The sequence below is a fragment of the Lactuca sativa genome, chromosome 6, assembly GCF_002870075.4.
Source record: "Lactuca sativa cultivar Salinas chromosome 6, Lsat_Salinas_v11, whole genome shotgun sequence".
NCBI lineage: Eukaryota > Viridiplantae > Streptophyta > Magnoliopsida > Asterales > Asteraceae > Lactuca > Lactuca sativa.
The window spans coordinates 72,112,583-72,139,482 of record NC_056628.2 but is presented as its reverse complement, the minus strand read 5'-3'; the positions used below and the strand labels follow the sequence as shown (position 1 = coordinate 72,139,482).

At 38.3% G+C, this 26,900-nt stretch overlaps 1 protein-coding gene across 1 annotated transcript; it reads right to left on the bottom strand.

Moving 5' to 3' along the window:
* Positions 1 to 54: 54 nt before the first annotated feature.
* On the bottom strand, positions 55 to 25,266 carry LOC111890189 (receptor-like protein EIX2). Its single transcript, XM_023886343.3, has 4 exons — positions 24,921 to 25,266; positions 2,355 to 2,558; positions 1,093 to 1,220; positions 55 to 972 (listed from the first exon to the last, which is right to left on the bottom strand). The coding sequence occupies exons 1-4, from the start codon at positions 25,264 to 25,266 to the stop codon at positions 55 to 57; spliced, it is 1,596 nt and encodes a 531-aa protein (XP_023742111.3).
* Positions 25,267 to 26,900: the final 1,634 nt, after the last annotated feature.

Here is a 26,900-nt window from a genome sequence, read left to right as displayed (position 1 = left end):
GATAATTAAGATACATGCTAGAAAATAAGTCAAAAAGAAAATTTAGATGAGAAACTATGTATGTCTAACCCTTTGCAAATTTGCAATGAACACCACAATCTTCACATAAACCCAATCTTTGAAGCTATCATAAAAGTGAAAAAAAGCACGTCTCCCTCGATGATTGAGAAGTAAAGCGCCACATGCTATCCAAAATCCAGTGACAAAACCAGTTCCCCCACCAATATAGAACCATCCCCAAACTTCATCTATGTCTTCTCCATCATCCTCGCTTTTACCATTGATTGATGTTGCTTCTGAATCTTCATCTCCAGGACATTTTCTGGAAAGGGGGGGTCCGCATAGTCCTGCGTTTCCATCGTATCTTGAAGGTGGAAAGGACTGGAGCTGGATGCTTGTTGGGATTCTCCCTGACAGGTTATTAAATGACATGTCTAGGTCGTTCAATAAACTCATTTTAGACAGGCTTGATGGTATCTGTCCTGATAAATTGTTTCTAGATAAATCCAGAGTTAAAAGCTGTTTTATCTGACCAATATTGTGTGGAATCTCTCCAATTAGAGAGTTCTTCGATAAGTTTAGTGAAATCAATGCATAAAGATTTGTAATCTGATATGGGATTTGACCTGTTAGATTGTTGCTTGACAGGTCAATGCTCTTCAACAATCTCAGATTTCTGAAGAATTCACGTTCATCTCCTTGCCACTTGACGATCGCATGGTCAATATACTGGTTTAGAATAGCATTTCCTGTATAATCAGTTGTCAAAATGTAATGCACATTTTGAGGGTATCCTCCTCGAACCATGCTTGTAAGATTATTCAAACATGAGGGGATGGATCCATGGAGATTGTTTATGGACAAGTCTAGAATTTGAGGATTTGGTAATCGACATAATTGCAAAGGAATGGTTCCAGAGAAGTTGTTTGATCTTAGGATAAGAACATACAACCTCGATAAGTTTTCCCCAATCTAAACAGGCACATTACCAGAAAACTTGTTAGCCCCCAAATTCAAAAAACTTAAACTCGTGCAATTCTTTAGAGACAAAGGCAAATCTCCAGAGAAGTTGTTCTTGTACAAATACAATACCTCTAATTTTATCAAAGATGCAATGGAGGGAGGAAGTCTTCCAGATAGATTGTTGTCTTCTAGATTGAGAACTACTAGTTGTTTAAAATTCCACAAACAGTTTGAAAGTCTTCCGCTTAGGAAGTTACCTGAGAGGTCAAGAAATTCTAATAACCCATCGACAATTTCGCATAAAAAGGAGATTCCTCCATTGAATTAATCTGGTGTTTTCCCGCTGATGTTGTTGGAAGAGAGATTCATATAGCTTAATCGATAAGGCCACATGTCCCAAAAATCCAAAGGAATGGTGTCTGAAATTCTATTATTGGAAATATCAAGATAGGTAAGATTTTTGAGTGTTTGAATCCATGTTGGAAAGCGAGGCCCTAGATTGCAAGAGCTCATATTAAGATAGGCTAGATTTGTTAGTATCTGCATCTCATTAGACAATGGCCTTGTAAATTGGTTATGAGAAACATCCAACGTTTTTAATGAAAGCAATGCGCATCCAGACAAGTTGTTCAAAAAAACACGCAATTCGACCACTATAGAGTTGTTATTTAGAATTAAAGTTGTCAAACCACAGAGGTTACCAAGATATTTGGGTATCCCATCTAACATGTTGTTGGAGAGAACAAGAACACGAAGCTTATTGTTGGTTGATGGGAGCAACCAACGGTACATGGATGAGGTGAGGTTGTTGTAACTAAAATTAAGGGTATGAATAGATGAAGAAGAGTTGATAAATGAAGAATATGGATACATCACATGTGACAGCTCACATCCTTGTAAACTTAAATAGGATAGTTTATGGAGACTCAGAATAACATCTACCCATTGATTTTGTTTGGCTAGTGAAATCCCATCCATAAGAAGTTCCTTCAAATAAGATAGATGAGACAACCACTCTACCTTTTCAACTCTACATCTTCCAACAGAAACAAGATGAAGGTGTTGCAAGTTGGTGAGGTTTCCAAACTCTTGAGGAATGGTTCCATAAAAAGAGTTATAGGAAATGTCAAAGTACCTTAATTTGGTCAAGGAACCAATGGACATGGGAATGGTCCCATTAAGATTATTGAAACCAAGGTCAAAGTACCTTAATCGACTCAACGAACCAATGATCGAGGAAATGGTTCCATGAAAAATATTTGGAAGAAAGATCTAGATAATTCAAGTAGCTTAAGTTAGCCAATGAATGGCTAATCTCACACATGATGAGCTCATATCAAGCTTTGTGACATGACCTGTTTTGTTGTTGCACGTGACTCCTTTCCACTTACAGCAGTCATCTTCTTCAGCTCTCCACGTATAGAGACAACCAAAGGGATCTTGGAGGGGAGCTTTGAAAACAAGAAGAGCATGTCTCTCGTTATCCAAACACTTTTTCATAACACCATTACCATCTCCTCCTCCTCCTCTTCCCACTGCAACCAATTGGTTGGTGGCAGCTGTAGTCTCAAGTAGTAGCACAAGAAGTAAGAAAACTATAAAAAGACAAGGATTCATATTGTAAATGCAAATCTTGGTGATTTTTGGATTGTATGAATGGCCTCAAATCTGTGTAGAACTGCCTTATTATAAGGATTCATAATTTTTATATAGCTTCGATTCTGAAGAGTGAAGACCAAGACAAAAGATTCAATTCAATTCAATTGAATGACGTCCAATTGGTGGCCCATCTGTGTAGAGTGTAGATGACATTAGCAACAAATCTGTCAAAGTGATATGATATCTCGGAATTGGATTAAAACTGCAAATGATATGTAAAATGGAATCTTCATTGGTTAAGAGCCCTAAAATTGTCTTTTTTTGGAATTTCTTCTAAAAACTTTATTTTTTTTAATTTAATTTAGATAATTCAATAGAAATTTTATCCTAATCAGATCCGATCTCCTAGTGTTAATGAATGAAGCTTATCTACTTATCCTTACTAGTATTTCGTTTTCTTTTTTTGATGGATAGTATTTTGATTATCAATTAAGAATCCATTTAGAGTTATATTTTCATTCTTTCTAATTTTGTTGGTTTTAATTAGCAATTAAATCTGATCGTTTGGGCATCTGTTTTTGTTGGTTTTAACTAACAATCAAATTTGATCGTTTAGGCATCATTACTGTTAGGGTATCTCACATCAATGCGATACTGTAATATAAGTGGCTTGTGGCTATATATGTTGGAGTGCCCTTCTCTCCACAAGATCTGTTTTGGAGAGTTTATATGGGCTAAATATATATTTACATGGTATCACAGCCAGCATCCCACACCCCTATGACTCAGCAGCACATCTCTGTATATCCTCATTGAGCCACCGAATATGAGGGGGAGTGTTATTGTATTCCACATCGGTGCGACACGGTAATATAAGTGACTATATATGTTAGAATTCCCCCTTCTCTCCATAAGGGCTCTTTTTGAGAATTTATATGGGCTCCACATATATTTACAATTACTCTTAAAATAATATACGGATAAAATGATGTTTGCTCTATAAATGAACAAAAATTGTTTCTTTTTAGAAGTATTAAAGTTTAGATGACTAGATGGATGAGAATAATTTGCTATTTTACCCTATTATCTCAAACTGAACTACATATTTGATATCTAATATAAAATAAAACTAAATTTCATTATTATAAGATTACATATATGTTGGTAAAAAAACAACCATAAATATATGGTATTTGAAGGAATTCTAAAATGATGAGCATAATTTGTCAAGAAAGTTGTGGGAGGACCTTCATATAGCTGTTTTAGCTTCATGGTATTATCTTTAGATAAACTTCACTAGGCTCCAAATTACGGGCGAAGGAAGCTGTGAAGGAAATATCATGTTATGATTTTCTCATAACTTTTATAGAACCATTTTCACATACAAGAAAATCGAAATGTAAACAACTTGTTATATCCTCCAATGGTTCTAGAAGAGTTACCCTAAGTACTTCCAGCAAAAGATTTACTTTGATTATTTTGATTATTGAAATCACTTCCAGGTTTAAAATCACTTCTATCATTGAAAGCTGATGGTTCCATTAAAGAGATAACTTTTAACTTGACTTTAATAATCATCACGATCAGTCAAAAAATGCATAAGCTTCATTAGTTTGGAATGATCATTGAGTTTAAATGCAGCCTCCTCACAGACAGATGCAACTCATCAAATTTTTCCAAAGTGTATCTAATTTATTTTAATACTCAAAAACTGGGGATCCATTTTGAGTGAGAGAGTTTATGCTTTGATGGACATTAAAGATAACGAAATCGTAAGCTTTATTATAGGTTTCAAATAAATCATTCCAAACTTCTTCAGCAATTTCAAAACATGTATGACCAAAATATATAGACTCAGAGATTGACCCAAGGATCATAGAACAAACAACAACATTTGCACATTTCCATTTTTGTAATTTAGTTACATCGTCAATTGTTCTTTTACAGAACCATCAACTAGCCCAAGTTTATTATAGGACTTAAGGCCTCTAATCATAGAACTTCTCCACATAGGGTAATTTTCAGTACTAATTGTGTATATTTATTCATATATAGTCAAACCTTTATATTAGGAAATTATTCTGTAATTATTGTATTCCTTTTATACTAGTTTTCCTGTAATTATATATTGGTGATGTTTTTGTCAATAAAATTCATTTTGATTTAATTATCCCTCTATATATGGTATTAGCCAGATAACGATTCTTCATCTTTTTTCCCCATCGCCAATCTTAAAACCCTCCCGTCATCCTCGGCCATGTCTGTAACATCCCAAAAATCCAGACCAAACATTTCATTTTCAAATTATTCATCAAGCCATAATTATCAATCATAAACATAAGTCGTTATATCAAATCAGAGCATCATTTCAAAACATGTTCATTTTATCAAAGTAAACATCACAGGCTAAATCTTCTTAGTGTGTGTGATGCAGTCAACCCAGGCTCTTCCCTTCGCTACCGGAAGTACCTGAAACTAAAACTGAAAACCGTAAGCATGAAGCTTAGTGAGTTCCCCAACCTACTACATACCATACACATAACTGTTGGATTAGGTGTCTAAGCCCATAAGTATAATTGGTATGTATTTGAATTGATAGCAGCACAGTCCTTTTGGGTTGCCCTCAAACCTAGCAACCGGACAAGGAAATTATGAAAGGAGAGATATTGATTTATTATAAGATTAATAAATTAATATAAATGAATTTATTAATATGTTAAAAGATTAATATATTAATTAGAAATCGTTATGTTTAATTAATAGTTAGCCAGAAATTAATCAGAATTAATTTTGGGGTTAAAAGTATTAATTATAAAGTGTAGGAACTAGTTTACAATTATCAGATAGTTGAGTGGAAGGCTTCAGAACCTCCTTGGAAGGAGGTGGACGAAATCTATAGGGGAAACCCTAAGGATTTCGTCCAAGGGGGCTTGGATAAGGCCCTTGGGTTTGCTTAGGCCCTAAGCAAAGGAGCATTAGGGTTTTCCCTAAACCCTAGATCCCTCAGCTGTATAAGGAGCCTTCCAGCTCCCAAAATCGGTCACTCCTACCTTGGAAGAAACCCTAGGCCGACTTTTTGCATACCTTACCCTCTCTCTCCTTCAAGTTTCCTTCTTGCTAGTTCTTGGGTGTGATTCCATTAGAGGCATTACATTTGTGGTGCTAAGCTTCCAAGAAGATCAAGATCAAGATCAAGAGGATTATCGATTGTTTGCTATAACAATTGAAAGGTATGTAACTCCTAAACCCTAGTTTGTTATTTTCAAAAATAGCCTCTCTCCTCTAGGGTTCTTATTTTGCAATTCAAAGTTATATGTTCAATAGTTAAAACATAAAGCCAAAGTAGGTTGCATGTGAACTTAGTAATTGTTTTCTAGTTTATTTTTTTTACCTAAAACTCATCAGTGGTATTAGAGCCATTATTTCTTTTAAATTGAATCGCTATAATAGTTGAATTGCAAATTAGGGTTTATAGCTATTAAACCCTAAAAGGCCAAAATTTTCGATTTTAGGATTTTGGTTCTAAGGGTTTTCGAAAACCCTAGCCTCCATGAACCCTAATCGAAATTAGGGTTAGGGTTTTGAAAACCCTAGCCTCCTCCCCTTGAAATTTCGAAATATGCTCCCCCTTTTAGGGTTTCTTTGTTGTGGATAATAGTTGCCTTATTGGATAATTGAGAAAAATAAGGAAATTATCCTATCCCCATATTTTCGAAATCTAGAAGGGATATGGATTAGGATTAAATTAATTGTTTAATTTAATTAGATAATCCTTACAAGATTTAATTAATTAATTAAAAGTTAATTAATAGATAAATATTAAATCTAGTTATTTGGTTTATTTAAATTTAAATTAATAGTTTAATTTTTCGAAATTTATATAAACCTCAAAGTCTTAAAAAGTTTAAAACACATCTTATATATATATATATATATATATATATATATATATATATATATATATATATATATATATATATATATATATATATATATATATGTGTGTGTGTGTGTGTGTATATATATATATATATATATATTATAATTAAAAGTTAAATATTATATATGTATAAGAATATGGTCAGTCAAATCGCTAGTATGCCTCATTCACGAAGCTAGTCTATAAGGGGGTATAAGGAAACTGCCTATAAAATGGTAGTTTAATGGGTGTCCACTCTCACCCACCGTTTCCTTGATTAGTGGTGGGTCGTTAGCAGAACGGATTTGATACAACTACATCTCATTAAAAGTATAATGTTATTAAAGAAAGTACTAGAACATTATTTTTCAAAAAATCCCAACTCTAGTTACTTTAGAAAAAAAATGTGAACAGTATGCTAATCCATGAAATTACACATTATGCTTTATTGGTCGTTGGTGGAGCGTGTGTGGATTACCGGCACACTAATAGGCACTAATAAAGAGTATTAATGGGTATCTTATAATTTTCATTTTGATGGAGCGTGTGTGGTTTACCGGCACATCAATAGTTAATGATAAAGACAATAAGGTTACCAAGCACATTTGCATGGTTATTCACATCTAGTTTGTGATCCTCGGTATCCCAGTCATAAATAGTATAGCATAATCTAAGATTAAAACATGCCATTAAATAGTTTTAATGTATCTCAAAAGAATTAGGAATTTCACTTCGTTTATTTTGTCTAATGGTGGAATTGGTGAATCGTCATTCACCTACCTTTATGAGATTTGAACTTGTATCTCGACATCCCATTTCTAAGTTGTAAATCGTCATAGTTGGGTCCTAACCTTGATATGATATCTTTGGGTTATTATATTGAGGTGCTTTGAAATCTAACTAAAACTATCTTTCTTTTCAGATGTCTACTCCTGGAAACACTTCTGCTTCATCATCCTCCAGCCACAACTTCTCTTTACTCAACATTTGCTCCAAAGTCGTTATGGATGGCTCTAACTATAACGATTGGATGCGTAACATCAAGATGGAGCTTAGATTCGAGGACAAGGAGTATGTCCTTGAAAAGGAGCTCAAAGAACTTGATGAGTCCAAAGCCACTCCCGAAGAGTACGCTGCCTACAAGAAGCACTATGATGATGCTACCAAGGTGGCATGCATCATGGTCGCAACCATGTCCCCAGAACTGCAAAGGTACTATGAGGACTACTGGACTTTTGAGATGAACAAGGAACTTATGGAAAAGTACCATAAGCGAGCTCATCAAGAAAAGTTTGAAGTAGTCAAGTCACTCATGGCTTGCAAGATGAAAGAGGGGGAGTTAGTTGTATCTCACGTGCAAAGAATGCAACGCTACATAGAGCGTTTGGTCAAGCTCAACATTCATTTTGATGAGGAATTGGCCATTGACATGGTCTTGAACTCGTTGCCTGATTGTTATGGTCAGTTTATGTTAACTTACCATTTGAACAACACTGAGCAGACGTTGGCCCAATTGCACAACTTGTTGCAGACTGTTGAAGAAGGGATGAAGGGTAAAAGTATAGCCTCCACTCCTGCAAGTGCTCCTATTCTAGCTATTGGACAGGGAAAGGGGAAAAAGAGGAAAGGTCCTCCAAAGCAAAACTGGAAGGCAAAAGTCCAAGTCGAGTCATCTAGCGGAGGCCCAAAAGCTAAGCCCAATGCTTCCATTCCCCATGTCTCTGATCCAAAGGAAGCTGTTTGCTTTTATTGCAATCAAAAGGGGCATTAGAAGAGAACCTGCCCACAATATATGCAGGATATCAAAGATGGCAAAGTGAAGCCGTGTTCAGTAGGTATTTACACTATTTCTTCTAATAACTCATTATCTTCTCGTTCATGGGTCCTTGATACAGGATGTGGTTTTCACATCTGTTCTGATTTGCAGGGGCTAAAGGAAAGTGAGGAGATAGAGCAAGGAAGGATAAACTTGATCATGGGAAACAAGAAGTCTTCACCAGTAACCAAGATCGAAGTTTATCAACTTTTGCTTAGTAATGATGTTAGATTAGATTTATTGAATTGTTGCTATTCGTCTGAGATTACGAGAAACATTATTTCATTTCATGCATTGTTCAGACAAGGTTTTAAATATTTTTTTAATGATTTGAATGGTTTAATTTCTGTTTATAAGAATGGTGTTTTCATGTTTGAATCTTTACCTTGTGATGGTGTGTATGAAACAATGACTTGTGTTGATAGCTTAGGAAATAATGTGTTTAATATTGACTTGTCTAATAGTGTAGACAAGGCATGCTTGTGGCATTGTCATCTTGGACACATTAACAAGAAACGCATAGTCCAGCTCCAAAAGGATGGAGTGTTGGAATCATTTGACCTAAAATCAGATGATCTGTGTGAATCTTGTCTTTTGGGAAAGATGACAAAATCACCATTCACAGGGTCTTGTGAAAGAGGTAAAGGTTTGTTAGACCTCATACATACAGATGTTTGTGGACCCTTCAGATCAACCACAAGAGATGCTAATCGATTTTATGTAACTTTCACTGATGATTATAGTATATATGGTTATGTATACTTAATCAAACATAAGTCAGAAACCTTTGAAAAGTTCAAAGAGTTTAAACATGAGGTCGAAAATCAATTAGGCAGAAAAATAAAGATACTTAGATCCGATAGAGGCGGAGAGTATCTTAGCATTGAGTTCAACGACTATCTAAAGGAATGTGGGATAGTCTCACAATTGACTCCTCCTAGGACACCACAGTTAAATGGTGTGGCCGAGAGGTGTAATCGAACCTTGTTAGACATGATTCATTCTATGATGAGTCGTGCTCCACTTCCAATTCATTTCTGGGGCTATGCCTTAGAAACAGCCGCCCACATCCTAAATCTTGTCCCAACAAAGAAGGTTGCCAAAACAGCTCACAAAATGTGGACAGCGAAAGTTCCCTCGTTAGCACATATTAAAGTTTGGGGTTGTGAAGCTTTCGTAAGACGAGAGACTCACGACAAGCTAGCAGCAAGAAGTGAGAAATGTGTTTTCCTTGGTTACCCAAAGCAATCTTTTGGATATTTGTTCTACAGACCTAGTGAGAACGTGGTGTTTGTAGCTCGAAGATGAGTCTTTCTAGAAAGATAGGTTATATTCAAAGAGGACAGTGGGAGTACCATTGACCTTGAATAGATTCAAGAGTCAACTAATGAAGGAACCTTAGATGACACAAGCACTCAACCAGAGGAAACAGTTCCTATTGAACCAACTGATAAATCATTACCTCTTCAAAGATCCACTAGGGTGAGCGTGCCACCTGAGTTGTATGGTTTTCATATTACTTCAGACGGTGACACATTCATCAGTGATAGGACACTGGTGAATTTAGATGAACCTGTCTCTTATAAGGAAGCAATGGCAGGCCCAGAGGCTTCTAAGTGGAAAGAGGCAATGGACAGCGAGATAAAATCCATGCATGACAACCAAGTTTGGAATTTGGTTGATAATGCACCAGGTCGTAAGACAGTTGGTTGCAAATGGATCTTCAAGAAGAAGACAGATATGGATGGGAATGTACACACATTCAAGGCTAGACTGGTTGCGAAAGGTTTCACACAAACCCCAGGGGTTGACTATGATGAAATTTTATCGCCAGTAGCCAAGATTAAATCTATCAGGATATTGCTCGCCATAGCTGCCTTTCATGACTATGAAATCTGGCAGATGGATGTCAAGACTGCTTTCCTTAACTGGAAGTTGGCTGAGGATGTTTACATGAATCAGCCAGAGGGTTTTGTAGATGCAAAGTTTCCCAATAGAGTGTGTAAGCTTGAGAAATCCATTTATGGGTTGAAACAAGCATCTCGCAGCAGGAATCTTTGCTTCCATGAGAAAGTCAAAGAGTTTGGTTTCTCTAGAAGTGAAGATGAGTTTTGTGTGTATATCAAGGCTAGTGGGAGTATAGTAACTTTTCTGGTGTTATATGTCGATGACATATTACTCATTGATAACGACATTCCAACCTTGAACAAAGTTAAGTCTTGGCTTGGAAAGTGTTTTTCCATGAAAGACCTAGGAGAAGCCGCCTATATTCTTGGGATCAGGATATTGAGAGATAAAAAGAAGAGACTAATTGGAATTAGTCAGAGCACATACTTGGATAAGGTACTAAAGAGGTTTAGTATAGAAAATTCCAAGAAGGGAGAGCTATCTATCCAGAGCAACACAAAATTGAGTAAGACTCAATGCCCTAGTACAGATGAGGAAATAGCTAACATGAGTCGTGTACCTAATGCTTCCGCTGTCGGATCGATCATGTACGCTATGACATGTACTCGCCCTGATGTGGCCTTTGCTTTGAGCATGGTCAGTCGCTATCAGGGAAACCCAGGTAGAGCTCATTGGATAGCAGTAAAGAATATACTCAAGTATTTGCGAAGAATGAAGGACTAGGTCCTTGTACTTGGTGGCAATGATATTTTGAGAGTAGATGGTTACAGTGATGCCAGCTTTCAAACAGATAGAGATAACTTCCTTTGTCAATCTGGCTGGTTATTTCTACTGAATGGAGGAGCGGTTACTTGGAAGAGTTCCAAGCAAGATACAGTGGCTAATTCTACTTGTGAATCAGAGTACATAGCAGCGAGTGAAGCGTCTAAAGAATCAGCTTGGTTGAGGAACTTCATCGGGGATCTCGGAGTTGTTCCAACCATCCAGGAGCCTATGGAACTGTTCTGCGATAATGAGGGAGCGGTTGCCTTAACTAAGGAACCCAGAGACCATGGTAAGACCATGCATATCGACAGAAAGTACCATTTCATCAGACATAGAGTAGAAGAAGGCCATCTTGTTGTAAAGAGGGTGTCATCTGAAGATAACACAGCATACCCCCTCACAAAGGGTCTGAGTAGGGCTAAGCATATTCAGCATGCTCGAAGCATAGGGATGAAAGATGATATTAGTTTTAGTGGTTAGATTAGTCTAGTCCAGAAACTTGTTACAAAGTAAATGTAGTTGACTTTTGGTGATTAAATAATAAAGTATTATTTATGAGTTTGTTTACTGCCTTTTGTCAATTGTTTATTATTGTGTTTCATGTTTTGCATGTTTTACTTCCTGAATAATATGATTGTTCAAACTCCAAAGTCGCTCATACTTTTGGAAGTAAGTAGTGAATTAAGACTGTTATGAATTGGATTGCAGATTGTCTAAGGATAGACATAGCAATAAGAATTGCTGCAATGTTCATGAGTACTCAGAGAGTGAGATTTGAGTATTGGATAAACCCACGCTCAGAGTATTACTTCATGGAATTCATCACGAGTAATACTGAGACGATAATATCTATGATCTTGAAACAGAGATATATGAGTTGTAATTTGCAAGTCGGCTATGCATTGGTGATACGAAAACCCATCAGTAACTTGGTGTTATAAAACGTATTATCATGTATGGTTTGATGAGTAAAAGATACAAACATATGAGTCAATGTTTATTCGTTCCTTTTGCCCTAACGGGAAAAGCGATATATGTGGGCCCCTCGATGATTTGGTGTTGACTTTTGTGTTGGGCCCAGCCAGGACTAAATTGATGTGTTCAATTAGAAGTCCTATATCATCACAAATCAGAAATCGGGAAACATAGATTCAAGACAAAGATATTGACTGTATTCCATGTCTTATGTCTAGAGATATCTAGTAGAACGAAGGGTCATGAGATCACTTATCTTAGGACACGTAACTGACTGGGTCAGAGTTCGGCAGCAGCTTTTGGAAGCTACAATTTGCTGGTCAAATTTAGAAGTCATATTAGCAATTATAGTTACAGACTTATCCAAGTGGGAGACTGTTGGCTTAGGTGTCTAAGCCCATAACTATAATTGGTATGTACTTGAATTGACAGCAGCACAGTCCTTTTGGGTTGCCCTCAAACCTAGCAACCGGACAAGGAAATTATGAAAGGAGAGATATTGATTTATTATAAGATTAATAAATTAATATAAATGACTTTATTAATATGTTAAAAGATTAATATATTAATTAGAAATCGTTATGTTTAATTAATAGTTAGCTAGAAATTAATCAGAATTAATTTTGGGGTTAAAAGTATTAATTATAAAGTGTAGGAACTAGTTTACAATTATCAGATAGTTGAGTGGAAGGCTTCAGAACCTCCTTGGAAGGAGGTGGACGAAATCTATAGGGGAAACCCTAAGGATTTCGTCCAAGGGGGCTTGGATAAGGCCCTTGGGTTTGCTTAGGCCCTAAGCAAAGGAGCATTAGGGTTTTCCCTAAACCCTAGATCCCTCAGCTGTATAAGGAGCCTTCCAGCTCCCAAAATCGGTCACTCCTACCTTGGAAGAAACCCTAGGCCGACTTTTTGCATACCTTACCCTCTCTCTCCTTCAAGTTTCCTTCTTGCTAGTTCTTGGGTGTGATTCCATTAGAGGCATTACATTTGTGGTGCTAAGCTTCCAAGAAGATCAAGATCAAGATCAAGAGGATTATCGATTGTTTGCTATAACAATTGAAAGGTATGTAACTCCTAAACCCTAGTTTGTTATTTTCAAAAATAGCCTCTCTCCTCTAGGGTTCTTATTTTGCAATTCAAAGTTATATGTTCAATAGTTAAAACATAAAGCCAAAGTAGGTTGCATGTGAACTTAGTAATTGTTTTCTAGTTTATTTTTTTTACCTAAAACTCATCAGTGGTATTAGAGCCATTATTTCTTTTAAATTGAATCGCTATAATAGTTGAATTGCAAATTAGGGTTTATAGCTATTAAACCCTAAAAGGCCAAAATTTTCGATTTTAGGATTTTGGTTCTAAGGGTTTTCGAAAACCCTAGCCTCCATGAACCCTAATCGAAATTAGGGTTAGGGTTTTGAAAACCCTAGCCTCCTCCCCTTGAAATTTCGAAATATGCTCCCCCTTTTAGGGTTTCTTTGTTGTGGATAATAGTTGCCTTATTGGATAATTGAGAAAAATAAGGAAATTATCCTATCCCCATATTTTCGAAATCTAGAAGGGATATGGATTAGGATTAAATTAATTGTTTAATTTAATTAGATAATCCTTACAAGATTTAATTAATTAATTAAAAGTTAATTAATAGATAAATATTAAATCTAGTTATTTGGTTTATTTAAATTTAAATTAATAGTTTAATTTTTCGAAATTTATATAAACCTCAAAGTCTTAAAAAGTTTAAAACACATCTTATATATATATATATATATATATATATATATATATATATATATATATATATATATATATATATATATGTGTGTGTGTGTGTGTGTATATATATATATATATATATATATTATAATTAAAAGTTAAATATTATATATGTATAAGAATATGGTCAGTCAAATCGCTAGTATGCCTCATTCACGAAGCTAGTCTATAAGGGGGTATAAGGAAACTGCCTATAAAATGGTAGTTTAATGGGTGTCCACTCTCACCCACCGTTTCCTTGATTAGTGGTGGGTCGTTAGCAGAACGGATTTGATACAACTACATCTCATTAAAAGTATAATGTTATTAAAGAAAGTACTAGAACATTATTTTTCAAAAAATCCCAACTCTAGTTACTTTAGAAAAAAAATGTGAACAGTATGCTAATCCATGAAATTACACATTATGCTTTATTGGTCGTTGGTGGAGCGTGTGTGGATTACCGGCACACTAATAGGCACTAATAAAGAGTATTAATGGGTATCTTATAATTTTCATTTTGATGGAGCGTGTGTGGTTTACCGGCACATCAATAGTTAATGATAAAGACAATAAGGTTACCAAGCACATTTGCATGGTTATTCACATCTAGTTTGTGATCCTCGGTATCCCAGTCATAAATAGTATAGCATAATCTAAGATTAAAACATGCCATTAAATAGTTTTAATGTATCTCAAAAGAATTAGGAATTTCACTTCGTTTATTTTGTCTAATGGTGGAATTGGTGAATCGTCATTCACCTACCTTTATGAGATTTGAACTTGTATCTCGACATCCCATTTCTAAGTTGTAAATCGTCATAGTTGGGTCCTAACCTTGATATGATATCTTTGGGTTATTATATTGAGGTGCTTTGAAATCTAACTAAAACTATCTTTCTTTTCAGATGTCTACTCCTGGAAACACTTCTGCTTCATCATCCTCCAGCCACAACTTCTCTTTACTCAACATTTGCTCCAAAGTCGTTATGGATGGCTCTAACTATAACGATTGGATGCGTAACATCAAGATGGAGCTTAGATTCGAGGACAAGGAGTATGTCCTTGAAAAGGAGCTCAAAGAACTTGATGAGTCCAAAGCCACTCCCGAAGAGTACGCTGCCTACAAGAAGCACTATGATGATGCTACCAAGGTGGCATGCATCATGGTCGCAACCATGTCCCCAGAACTGCAAAGGTACTATGAGGACTACTGGACTTTTGAGATGAACAAGGAACTTATGGAAAAGTACCATAAGCGAGCTCATCAAGAAAAGTTTGAAGTAGTCAAGTCACTCATGGCTTGCAAGATGAAAGAGGGGGAGTTAGTTGTATCTCACGTGCAAAGAATGCAACGCTACATAGAGCGTTTGGTCAAGCTCAACATTCATTTTGATGAGGAATTGGCCATTGACATGGTCTTGAACTCGTTGCCTGATTGTTATGGTCAGTTTATGTTAACTTACCATTTGAACAACACTGAGCAGACGTTGGCCCAATTGCACAACTTGTTGCAGACTGTTGAAGAAGGGATGAAGGGTAAAAGTATAGCCTCCACTCCTGCAAGTGCTCCTATTCTAGCTATTGGACAGGGAAAGGGGAAAAAGAGGAAAGGTCCTCCAAAGCAAAACTGGAAGGCAAAAGTCCAAGTCGAGTCATCTAGCGGAGGCCCAAAAGCTAAGCCCAATGCTTCCATTCCCCATGTCTCTGATCCAAAGGAAGCTGTTTGCTTTTATTGCAATCAAAAGGGGCATTAGAAGAGAACCTGCCCACAATATATGCAGGATATCAAAGATGGCAAAGTGAAGCCGTGTTCAGTAGGTATTTACACTATTTCTTCTAATAACTCATTATCTTCTCGTTCATGGGTCCTTGATACAGGATGTGGTTTTCACATCTGTTCTGATTTGCAGGGGCTAAAGGAAAGTGAGGAGATAGAGCAAGGAAGGATAAACTTGATCATGGGAAACAAGAAGTCTTCACCAGTAACCAAGATCGAAGTTTATCAACTTTTGCTTAGTAATGATGTTAGATTAGATTTATTGAATTGTTGCTATTCGTCTGAGATTACGAGAAACATTATTTCATTTCATGCATTGTTCAGACAAGGTTTTAAATATTTTTTTAATGATTTGAATGGTTTAATTTCTGTTTATAAGAATGGTGTTTTCATGTTTGAAGCTTTACCTTGTGATGGTGTGTATGAAACAATGACTTGTGTTGATAGCTTAGGAAATAATGTGTTTAATATTGACTTGTCTAATAGTGTAGACAAGGCATGCTTGTGGCATTGTCATCTTGGACACATTAACAAGAAACGCATAGTCCAGCTCCAAAAGGATGGAGTGTTGGAATCATTTGACCTAAAATCAGATGATCTGTGTGAATCTTGTCTTTTGGGAAAGATGACAAAATCACCATTCACAGGGTCTTGTGAAAGAGGTAAAGGTTTGTTAGACCTCATACATACAGATGTTTGTGGACCCTTCAGATCAACCACAAGAGATGCTAATCGATTTTATGTAACTTTCACTGATGATTATAGTATATATGGTTATGTATACTTAATCAAACATAAGTCAGAAACCTTTGAAAAGTTCAAAGAGTTTAAACATGAGGTCGAAAATCAATTAGGCAGAAAAATAAAGATACTTAGATCCGATAGAGGCGGAGAGTATCTTAGCATTGAGTTCAACGACTATCTAAAGGAATGTGGGATAGTCTCACAATTGACTCCTCCTAGGACACCACAGTTAAATGGTGTGGCCGAGAGGTGTAATCGAACCTTGTTAGACATGATTCATTCTATGATGAGTCGTGCTCCACTTCCAATTCATTTCTGGGGCTATGCCTTAGAAACAGCCGCCCACATCCTAAATCTTGTCCCAACAAAGAAGGTTGCCAAAACAGCTCACAAAATGTGGACAGCGAAAGTTCCCTCGTTAGCACATATTAAAGTTTGGGGTTGTGAAGCTTTCGTAAGACGAGAGACTCACGACAAGCTAGCAGCAAGAAGTGAGAAATGTGTTTTCCTTGGTTACCCAAAGCAATCTTTTGGATATTTGTTCTACAGACCTAGTGAGAACGTGGTGTTTGTAGCTCGAAGATGAGTCTTTCTAGAAAGATAGGTTATATTCAAAGAGGACAGTGGGAGTACCATTGACCTTGAATAGATTCAAGAGTCAACTAATGAAGGAACCTTAGATGACACAAGCACTCAACCAGAGGAAACAGTTCCTATTGAACCAACTGATAAATCATTACCTCTTCAAAGATCCACTAGGGTGAGCGTGCCACCTGAGTTGTATGGTTTTCATATTACTTCAGACGGTGACACATTCATCAGTGATAGGACACTGGTGAATTTAGATGAACCTGTCTCTTATAAGGAAGCAATGGCAGGCCCAGAGGCTTCTAAGTGGAAAGAGGCAATGGACAGCGAGATAAAATCCATGCATGACAACCAAGTTTGGAATTTGGTTGATAATGCACCAGGTCGTAAGACAGTTGGTTGCAAATGGATCTTCAAGAAGAAGACAGATATGGATGGGAATGTACACACATTCAAGGCTAGACTGGTTGCGAAAGGTTTCACACAAACCCCAGGGGTTGACTATGATGAAATTTTATCGCCAGTAGCCAAGATTAAATCTATCAGGATATTGCTCGCCATAGCTGCCTTTCATGACTATGAAATCTGGCAGATGGATGTCAAGACTGCTTTCCTTAACTGGAAGTTGGCTGAGGATGTTTACATGAATCAGCCAGAGGGTTTTGTAGATGCAAAGTTTCCCAATAGAGTGTGTAAGCTTGAGAAATCCATTTATGGGTTGAAACAAGCATCTCGCAGCAGGAATCTTTGCTTCCATGAGAAAGTCAAAGAGTTTGGTTTCTCTAGAAGTGAAGATGAGTTTTGTGTGTATATCAAGGCTAGTGGGAGTATAGTAACTTTTCTGGTGTTATATGTCGATGACATATTACTCATTGATAACGACATTCCAACCTTGAACAAAGTTAAGTCTTGGCTTGGAAAGTGTTTTTCCATGAAAGACCTAGGAGAAGCCGCCTATATTCTTGGGATCAGGATATTGAGAGATAAAAAGAAGAGACTAATTGGAATTAGTCAGAGCACATACTTGGATAAGGTACTAAAGAGGTTTAGTATAGAAAATTCCAAGAAGGGAGAGCTATCTATCCAGAGCAACACAAAATTGAGTAAGACTCAATGCCCTAGTACAGATGAGGAAATAGCTAACATGAGTCGTGTACCTAATGCTTCCGCTGTCGGATCGATCATGTACGCTATGACATGTACTCGCCCTGATGTGGCCTTTGCTTTGAGCATGGTCAGTCGCTATCAGGGAAACCCAGGTAGAGCTCATTGGATAGCAGTAAAGAATATACTCAAGTATTTGCGAAGAATGAAGGACTAGGTCCTTGTACTTGGTGGCAATGATATTTTGAGAGTAGATGGTTACAGTGATGCCAGCTTTCAAACAGATAGAGATAACTTCCTTTGTCAATCTGGCTGGTTATTTCTACTGAATGGAGGAGCGGTTACTTGGAAGAGTTCCAAGCAAGATACAGTGGCTAATTCTACTTGTGAATCAGAGTACATAGCAGCGAGTGAAGCGTCTAAAGAATCAGCTTGGTTGAGGAACTTCATCGGGGATCTCGGAGTTGTTCCAACCATCCAGGAGCCTATGGAACTGTTCTGCGATAATGAGGGAGCGGTTGCCTTAACTAAGGAACCCAGAGACCATGGTAAGACCATGCATATCGACAGAAAGTACCATTTCATCAGACATAGAGTAGAAGAAGGCCATCTTGTTGTAAAGAGGGTGTCATCTGAAGATAACACAGCATACCCCCTCACAAAGGGTCTGAGTAGGGCTAAGCATATTCAGCATGCTCGAAGCATAGGGATGAAAGATGATATTAGTTTTAGTGGTTAGATTAGTCTAGTCCAGAAACTTGTTACAAAGTAAATGTAGTTGACTTTTGGTGATTAAATAATAAAGTATTATTTATGAGTTTGTTTACTGCCTTTTGTCAATTGTTTATTATTGTGTTTCATGTTTTGCATGTTTTACTTCCTGAATAATATGATTGTTCAAACTCCAAAGTCGCTCATACTTTTGGAAGTAAGTAGTGAATTAAGACTGTTATGAATTGGATTGCAGATTGTCTAAGGATAGACATAGCAATAAGAATTGCTGCAATGTTCATGAGTACTCAGAGAGTGAGATTTGAGTATTGGATAAACCCACGCTCAGAGTATTACTTCATGGAATTCATCACGAGTAATACTGAGACGATAATATCTATGATCTTGAAACAGAGATATATGAGTTGTAATTTGCAAGTCGGCTATGCATTGGTGATACGAAAACCCATCAGTAACTTGGTGTTATAAAACGTATTATCATGTATGGTTTGATGAGTAAAAGATACAAACATATGAGTCAATGTTTATTCGTTCCTTTTGCCCTAACGGGAAAAGCGATATATGTGGGCCCCTCGATGATTTGGTGTTGACTTTTGTGTTGGGCCCAGCCAGGACTAAATTGATGTGTTCAATTAGAAGTCCTATATCATCACAAATCAGAAATCGGGAAACATAGATTCAAGACAAAGATATTGACTGTATTCCATGTCTTATGTCTAGAGATATCTAGTAGAACGAAGGGTCATGAGATCACTTATCTTAGGACACGTAACTGACTGGGTCAGAGTTCGGCAGCAGCTTTTGGAAGCTACAATTTGCTGGTCAAATTTAGAAGTCATATTAGCAATTATAGTTACAGACTTATCCAAGTGGGAGACTGTTGGCTTAGGTGTCTAAGCCCATAACTATAATTGGTATGTACTTGAATTGACAGCAGCACAGTCCTTTTGGGTTGCCCTCAAACCTAGCAACCGGACAAGGAAATTATGAAAGGAGAGATATTGATTTATTATAAGATTAATAAATTAATATAAATGACTTTATTAATATGTTAAAAGATTAATATATTAATTAGAAATCGTTATGTTTAATTAATAGTTAGCTAGAAATTAATCAGAATTAATTTTGGGGTTAAAAGTATTAATTATAAAGTGTAGGAACTAGTTTACAATTATCAGATAGTTGAGTGGAAGGCTTCAGAACCTCCTTGGAAGGAGGTGGACGAAATCTATAGGGGAAACCCTAAGGATTTCGTCCAAGGGGGCTTGGATAAGGCCCTTGGGTTTGCTTAGGCCCTAAGCAAAGGAGCATTAGGGTTTTCCCTAAACCCTAGATCCCTCAGCTGTATAAGGAGCCTTCCAGCTCCCAAAATCGGTCACTCCTACCTTGGAAGAAACCCTAGGCCGACTTTTTGCATACCCTACCCTCTCTCTCTCCTTCAAGTTTCATTCTTGCTAGTTCTTGGGTGTGATTCCATTAGAGGCATTACATTTTTGGTGCTAAGCTTCCAAGAAGATCAAGATCAAGATCAAGAGGATTGTCAATTGTTTGCTATAACAATTGAAAGGTATGTAACTCCTAAACCCTAGTTTTTTATTTTCAAAAATAGCCTCTCTCCTCTAGGGTTCTTATTTTGCAATTCAAAGTTATATGTTCAATAGTTAAAACATAGATCCAAAGTAGGTTGCATGTGAACTTAGGAATTGTTTTCTAATTTATTTGTTTTACCTAAAACCCATCAATAACTACATACTGGGCCCCGCCCGCTGCATCGGGACTTGCCCTGCATCGGACTTGCTCCAGTATCGGGCCCTGCCTGACATCGACCCCCGCTCGGTATACAGATCTGTCTCTCTTACGCTCCATCGGGCATCGAGCCCCGCTCGGCATACAAATCTGTCTCTCTTAGGCCCCGCCTGTCTCTGGGCCTCGACCGCTATACACATACAAACATATAACATACTAGCACATAAAGAAACATACGCTACTATATTGTTGTTCTACTGCCTCACCTAACTTGGGCCCCGTCCCTGGTCTACCACTGATGAGCTATGGAACCCCGTCCACACTCCTGTCGTCAGTGAAATACGGACCCCCGCCCACACTCACTACTCTCGAGCCTCGCCCCTACTGTGCTAATATTGAGATATGGAACCCCATCCATACTCAGCTAGTGATGAGATATGGGACCTCTCCCACACTCACCTCCCTACCAGGAACATACAAGTATCACAAAGACAACAAGTATAATCTAACATACACTTACAAGTCTTCCCCGGGCTTGCCCCGGCATCAGACCCTAGTCCTGAACATACTACCATATAAACATACTTCGGGCTTTCCTCGACATCGGACCTTGGTCTAGGACCTATCGTCCCGAGAAATGTAAGAATTACAAAGACCTCTAGCATACTAACATTCCTCAGGCCTCGCCCGACATCGGATCGTGATCCGGAATACATAACATACAGTGCCCAGGGCTAACCCTCGGGTCTTACTACTATACACAAACACAATGGGTCGGCATTGTGGCCTTAGACCTATGCACACAATCAGGAAACTCACCTTGCACTGTTGAAGTCCTACTGATACCTCTCTGGCTGCTATCTGACAATCCCCGATGTCACAACTAGAAATTTTGTGCCTTGTAACTACAACACATAAGTAAAATTTTGAATCAAAAACTTAAGAGCATGTATGATGCTTACTTTATGACATCAAAATTTGCAATCAAATACACCATACAAGCATTACAAATGGTCATCAGGCAATTGGAAACCCTAAAAGTTCTTGTTTAGGTCCATTTTGGACTAGGACTTCCTTATTGGGCCCAATGGACCAATAAGCTTCCAATTTGACCATCTTGGGTTTAGAACTCTTAAATGGGCTCTAATTGGACCCATTTCCATTTAATTCAATATTTTGGTCCATATTGGGCCTAGAATGAAATAAATCAATTATATGAACCATTTTGGGCCATATTTAACCTAATGTAGCCCTAATCGGTCATAAAAATCATAATTATGGTTATTTGGACCAAGCACCACTTAACATAAACATGAAGAAGGCTTAAGCATGCAAGGCCCAAATTCTTTTCTCTCCCTCTCTAATTTTCGGCCCAAGCCCATGTAAAAAAGAGAGAGTTGACTTTCATAGCCACCTCATTTTTACATATTGGATTTCCATGCATCTTATCCCATACTTCCATGCACATATCACCTCAAGATCTATTTCTTTCTCTCTCTCTCTTGCTCTCGGCCGAACACAACACACACACACACTCACAAAAATTCACTCCATTCTCTCTAAGTCTTGAAGAACATCTCCTCACTCCTTCTTCAAAAATTTCGAGATTCAAGGGCTTTGCAAGGAGGATTCTTCACAAAAATCATCATCTAGGTAAGTTGATGTTTGGATCCACAATTTAGACTCCTTGATCTATCCAAAAATCTCTTCTTAACTCATATTAAATCATGATCTTGTATCTTAGAACCCCTTAAATTTGAGATCTTCCAAGGAAAAGTTGCTAGGGCCGAAATAGCAACAAACTCTTCTCTTTTCTTCTTCAAATCGAAACCACAACTCAAGGTGAGCTTCATACCCCCTATTTTTCGGTTTTTATAAGTTTTGTGGGGGGGGGGGAATACAAGCAAATGTGCAGATCTATGAGTATATGTATGCTTTGTGTGATTTCTATGCTTGTATATATATGTTCTTATGTGATTGTGGTGTTGGATCTAGTCAAAAAGACCTTAAAACCGAGATCTACATTAAGTTGTATGAAATAAGTATAAATTATGTTATTTCACACAAATCATTTCTAGAAAAATAACCAAGTTGGTTAATATGAACATCTTTGGGCTTAAAACCCATTTTTGGACTCAAAATGCTAAAAATATGAAACTAAAGGGCCCAAAATGTCAAAATACAAATTCTGAGGGATGAGATGAGTCAAAACAGTTTCAAAAATGTATTTCCTGGAAATTTACCCTTTGAAAGGATTAAAATGTGAATTTTTAAACATAATGGGCCACAAATGAACTTTTCGGCCCAATAAAGCCCAAATTGCGAGATTGTCAAATTAGAGGGGCTGAAACTGTACTTTTCTGTAAAACAGGGGACTATTAGTGCTCCAAGTCCATTTCAAGGGTTAAAAACACTTTTCATATTTAAAAGGGACCAAAGATGCAAAAAATTTCTATTTTGGGCCAAAAGTGTAAAAATTGCGAAAATAGAGGTTTCAGCCGGAAAAAACTTCCTTTTGAGGGACTAAAACTGTTTTTCAAATAAATTTGAGCTGAAAAATACCTTTTCAACAAGTTTTGATACTAAAGTGTCAAGAAAAATGGTTTAAGGACTAAAATGGAAATTCTTTTATACAAAGGGTCAAAAGTGTAAATTTATCCAAAAGAAAGGGGTGCAAAAAGTAAAATTCTAATGTTTTAAACAACAAATCCGCTATTTCCATAAGTCGTTCAAGGCTATCGTGAATGCGAAAGGCCCTTGGCCCGACTCGCATTGGTGAATTCTCGACTTTGCTAGCAGTACCAAAGGTCCCACCTAACTAGGGTTATGCAGAACCAACCTCATCCTAAAACCCAACGAACTTTCCTTCCTTGATCTCTATCATGCTATCTAGGAGATACGGGTCTCGCCCACACTCCGCTAACTAGGAGATACGAGGCCTTGCCCACACTCCTCTAACTAGCTGTTAACAAAATGTTACGGCTATCCCGCAACCTTACTACTCTTCCTGCTCTGCCTAACTGCTGGGGAATGCTATGGAGATCTCGTAGTCCTACATCCTGACTAACTCACATCCTACTGAGAAAACCTCCCACCTGGTTCCCAACCAGTTATCATCTACCGTGAATACAGGAAATCAATGTTGGGAAGTTTCCCAAACTCCCAACTCGCGCACTCCTTTATCCAAATATTCACTTGGACTGCTTTCCTACCCAACAAAGTTGTGAACTCATTCCAATTTTGCATTTACTTTTGCTCCTGACCTCTGGGATAGTTCTCCCCCACTTCGATTCAACTAGATCCCTACAAGTCCCAGCTTAGAAAGGATTCCCAATCCTTCTCTTCATCTAAAGGGTCGATCTGCCGACAACCAACCCTTACCACCGCTAGAGCTCGAAAACTAACCAATACCAAATATGAACCACTCTTGAAGACTAACAGAACACCTCCTAAGCCCCACTCACACTTGCTACAGTGACTGCATCCTGAGAACCTGCTCTTAAGGGAAACATCTTCGAACTACTACTCTAACATCCAAGGTATGCAGATGGCATATAACTTAATCATAAGCAGGAAACATAATTCTGAAGTGCATTAACTAAGATCAATGCAGTACCATAACAAATAATTCACAAATAAAATCTGATAGGAAAGTGAAAGATACGCACCTGTCACATCAGGGATTGCTCGCGTCTCCTATGCAATCAACTGGAATGCCCTGCTCCCCGCTGCAAGTGCCCCTGCTCGGCCTTGACGGTCGTCGGTGATCCTCAAAGCCGCAGGGGCAGGTGCTATCACCTGTCATGCTGAAAGCAAGCTTGGACACTCGACCTTCTTGTGGCCCCACTGACTGAACTGAAAACATATCAGGTCTAATCTCTGGGTGGTGGTAGCTATACAATCTCTGCTAAATTGACTAGTATGTCCACACTTGAAGCAGCTAGAATCACCAACACTACCTCTCCTACACGCACCCGCATGCGTCCTGCCATACTTCCCACATTGGCTACGTCTCTGATAGTCCCTCGATCTCGAGTCTCACCCCTTGGGTCTCTTGCTTGAACCTGTAGCTACCTGAATCTCATCCGGATTCCTCTTCCTAAGGTGCTCTAGGTAGATCTCCCTTTCCCTGGCTCGAGCAATCATATCCTCCAACGTCTTGCAGCTGGACCTGCTCACAAACTCCCTGATGTCAGCCTTCAACATCTCATGATATCGGGCCTTCTTCATCTCCTTGTCCGAGACATACTGCGGAACAAGAAGCGCCCTCTCCCTAAACTTGGTGGTAATCTCCGCCACAGTCTCATTCGTCTTCGAGAGGTCCTGAAATTCCCGCGCTAGCTCCTGCACCTCAATCATCGGTGCAAACTCGTCCTTGAACCTGGCCGAGAAATCACTCCATGTCATCATGTCCAACGCGACATCATCCCCAATGACATGTCCAGTCTCCTCCCACCAATCCTGTGCTTTGTCCTTCAGAAGACAGGAGGCAAGTCGGACCTTGTCCCCATCGGGACACCGGCTCGTACAGAAAGCGTTGGCAACATTGGCTAACCACCTGCTGCTCGGGATGAGGTCCCGATCCCCATTGTAATCTGGAGCTCCACAAGCTCTGAACTCTCGGAATTTCAGGGTACGCGCACCCATCATGGCAATAATCTCAGTACGAAAAGCTCCCAGCTTCTCATCCATAAGCTCTAAAACGCCCTCCTTGACCGAACCAAAGATCACAAGAGTCTGGTCTAGAATACTGCGCATAACCTCTACTGAAATAAACTCTTTCATCTGCTCACCGAACTGCTCAGCTCCTGAACCCGAGCCCGATCCCTCACCGGCGCCTGAATCGCCAATTGGTTTGCCCCATAGCATCACCATTCTGCAACATATCATAATAATCATCAGAATACTCATCACTACTGAGGGATCACACATGACCTACAAGTTCCCTGGTTTTATCTCAGCCCTCTTTCATTCGAGTACAGATCCTCTTCTTTCAGTAGTATGGGCCCCTGCTACCTTCCACATCTATCCATACTTTCCTCAAAGATTTCCTTGACTCCACCAAGTCCCTTGCACTAATGCTATTGCTCCCAGCACTAATCTCATCCTAGGATTACCCTAGGGAAATCTATAACCCAACACAATCCTTAGCTACCGAAGGTATCTTCGTAATCCCAATTAGCCGCTACCTGAATACCATCACATGTGACGAGGCTCAGATAATCCTTTGAATAAGGACTCATCCCTACAACGGTTAGACTCAATGAAGAGCTGCGTAATAGGGCCAAATCTAGCACTCTGAGATTATTCAACCCTGATTCCATATGACTTGACGTGCTCTCCTAATGGCTAACTCCCATCACTCAAAGTCCCTCAAAGCAAAAAGCAAGTAGCATTCAGACAAAAGGAAAATCTAACCAGAACATAATCAAGCAATTATATCCACATATCAGGAATCTGTACTAGCATGCAACTCATAAAGCTCATACACATAACAGGCACATAAGGCATCCTTCATAGATCCTTAGTCCTAATCTAGCATGCAGTTCTTATAAGCGAATCATGTCTAAAAAAACATGTATGCGTAATTTTGGAGAACTTACTTGAGCTCGACTAATTGCATGCACCACACCGTTTTCTCCTTTCTTAAATCTATTTTCTCTTTTCAAAACTCTTTTCTTTTTCTTAAAGCTCGTTTTTATAATAATAATTTTCTTTTGAAAATTTTCATACCAAGTCCATAGTTTGAGTTCAGACACACCCGAGGGTATGCTTGAATCCCTCAAACCAAGGCTCTGATACCAACTTATAACATCCCAAAAATCCAAACCAAAAATTTCATTTTCAAATCATTCATCAAGCCATAATTATCAATCATAAACATAAGTCATTATATCAAATCAGAGCATTATTTCAAAACATGTTCATTTTATCAAAGTAAACATCTCAGGCTAAAACTTCTTGGTGTGCGCGATGCAGTCAACCCGAGCTCTTCCCTCCGCTATCGGAAGTACCTGAAACCAAAACTGAAAACCGTAAGCACGAAGCTTAGTGAGTTCCCCAAACTACCACATACCATACACATAACCACATACTGGGCTCCCACCCACTGCATGCGGACTTGCCCAGCATCGAACTTGCTTCGACATCGGGCCCCGCCTGGCATCGAGCCCCGCTCGGTATACAAATTTGTCTCTCTTAGGCCCCACCTGTCTCTGGTCCTCGCCCGTTATACACATACAAACATATAACATACTAGCACATAAAGAAACATACTCTACTATACTTCTGTTCTAAGGCCTCTCCTAACTTGGTCCCCGCCCTTGGTCTACCACTGATGAGCTATGGAACCCCGTCCACACTCCTGTTGTCAGTGAGATACGGGCCCCCACCCATACTCACTACTCTCGGGCCTCACCCCTACTTTGTTAATATTGAGATATGGAACCCCATCCATACTCAGCTAGTGATGATATACAGGACCTCACCCACACTCACCTCCCTACCAG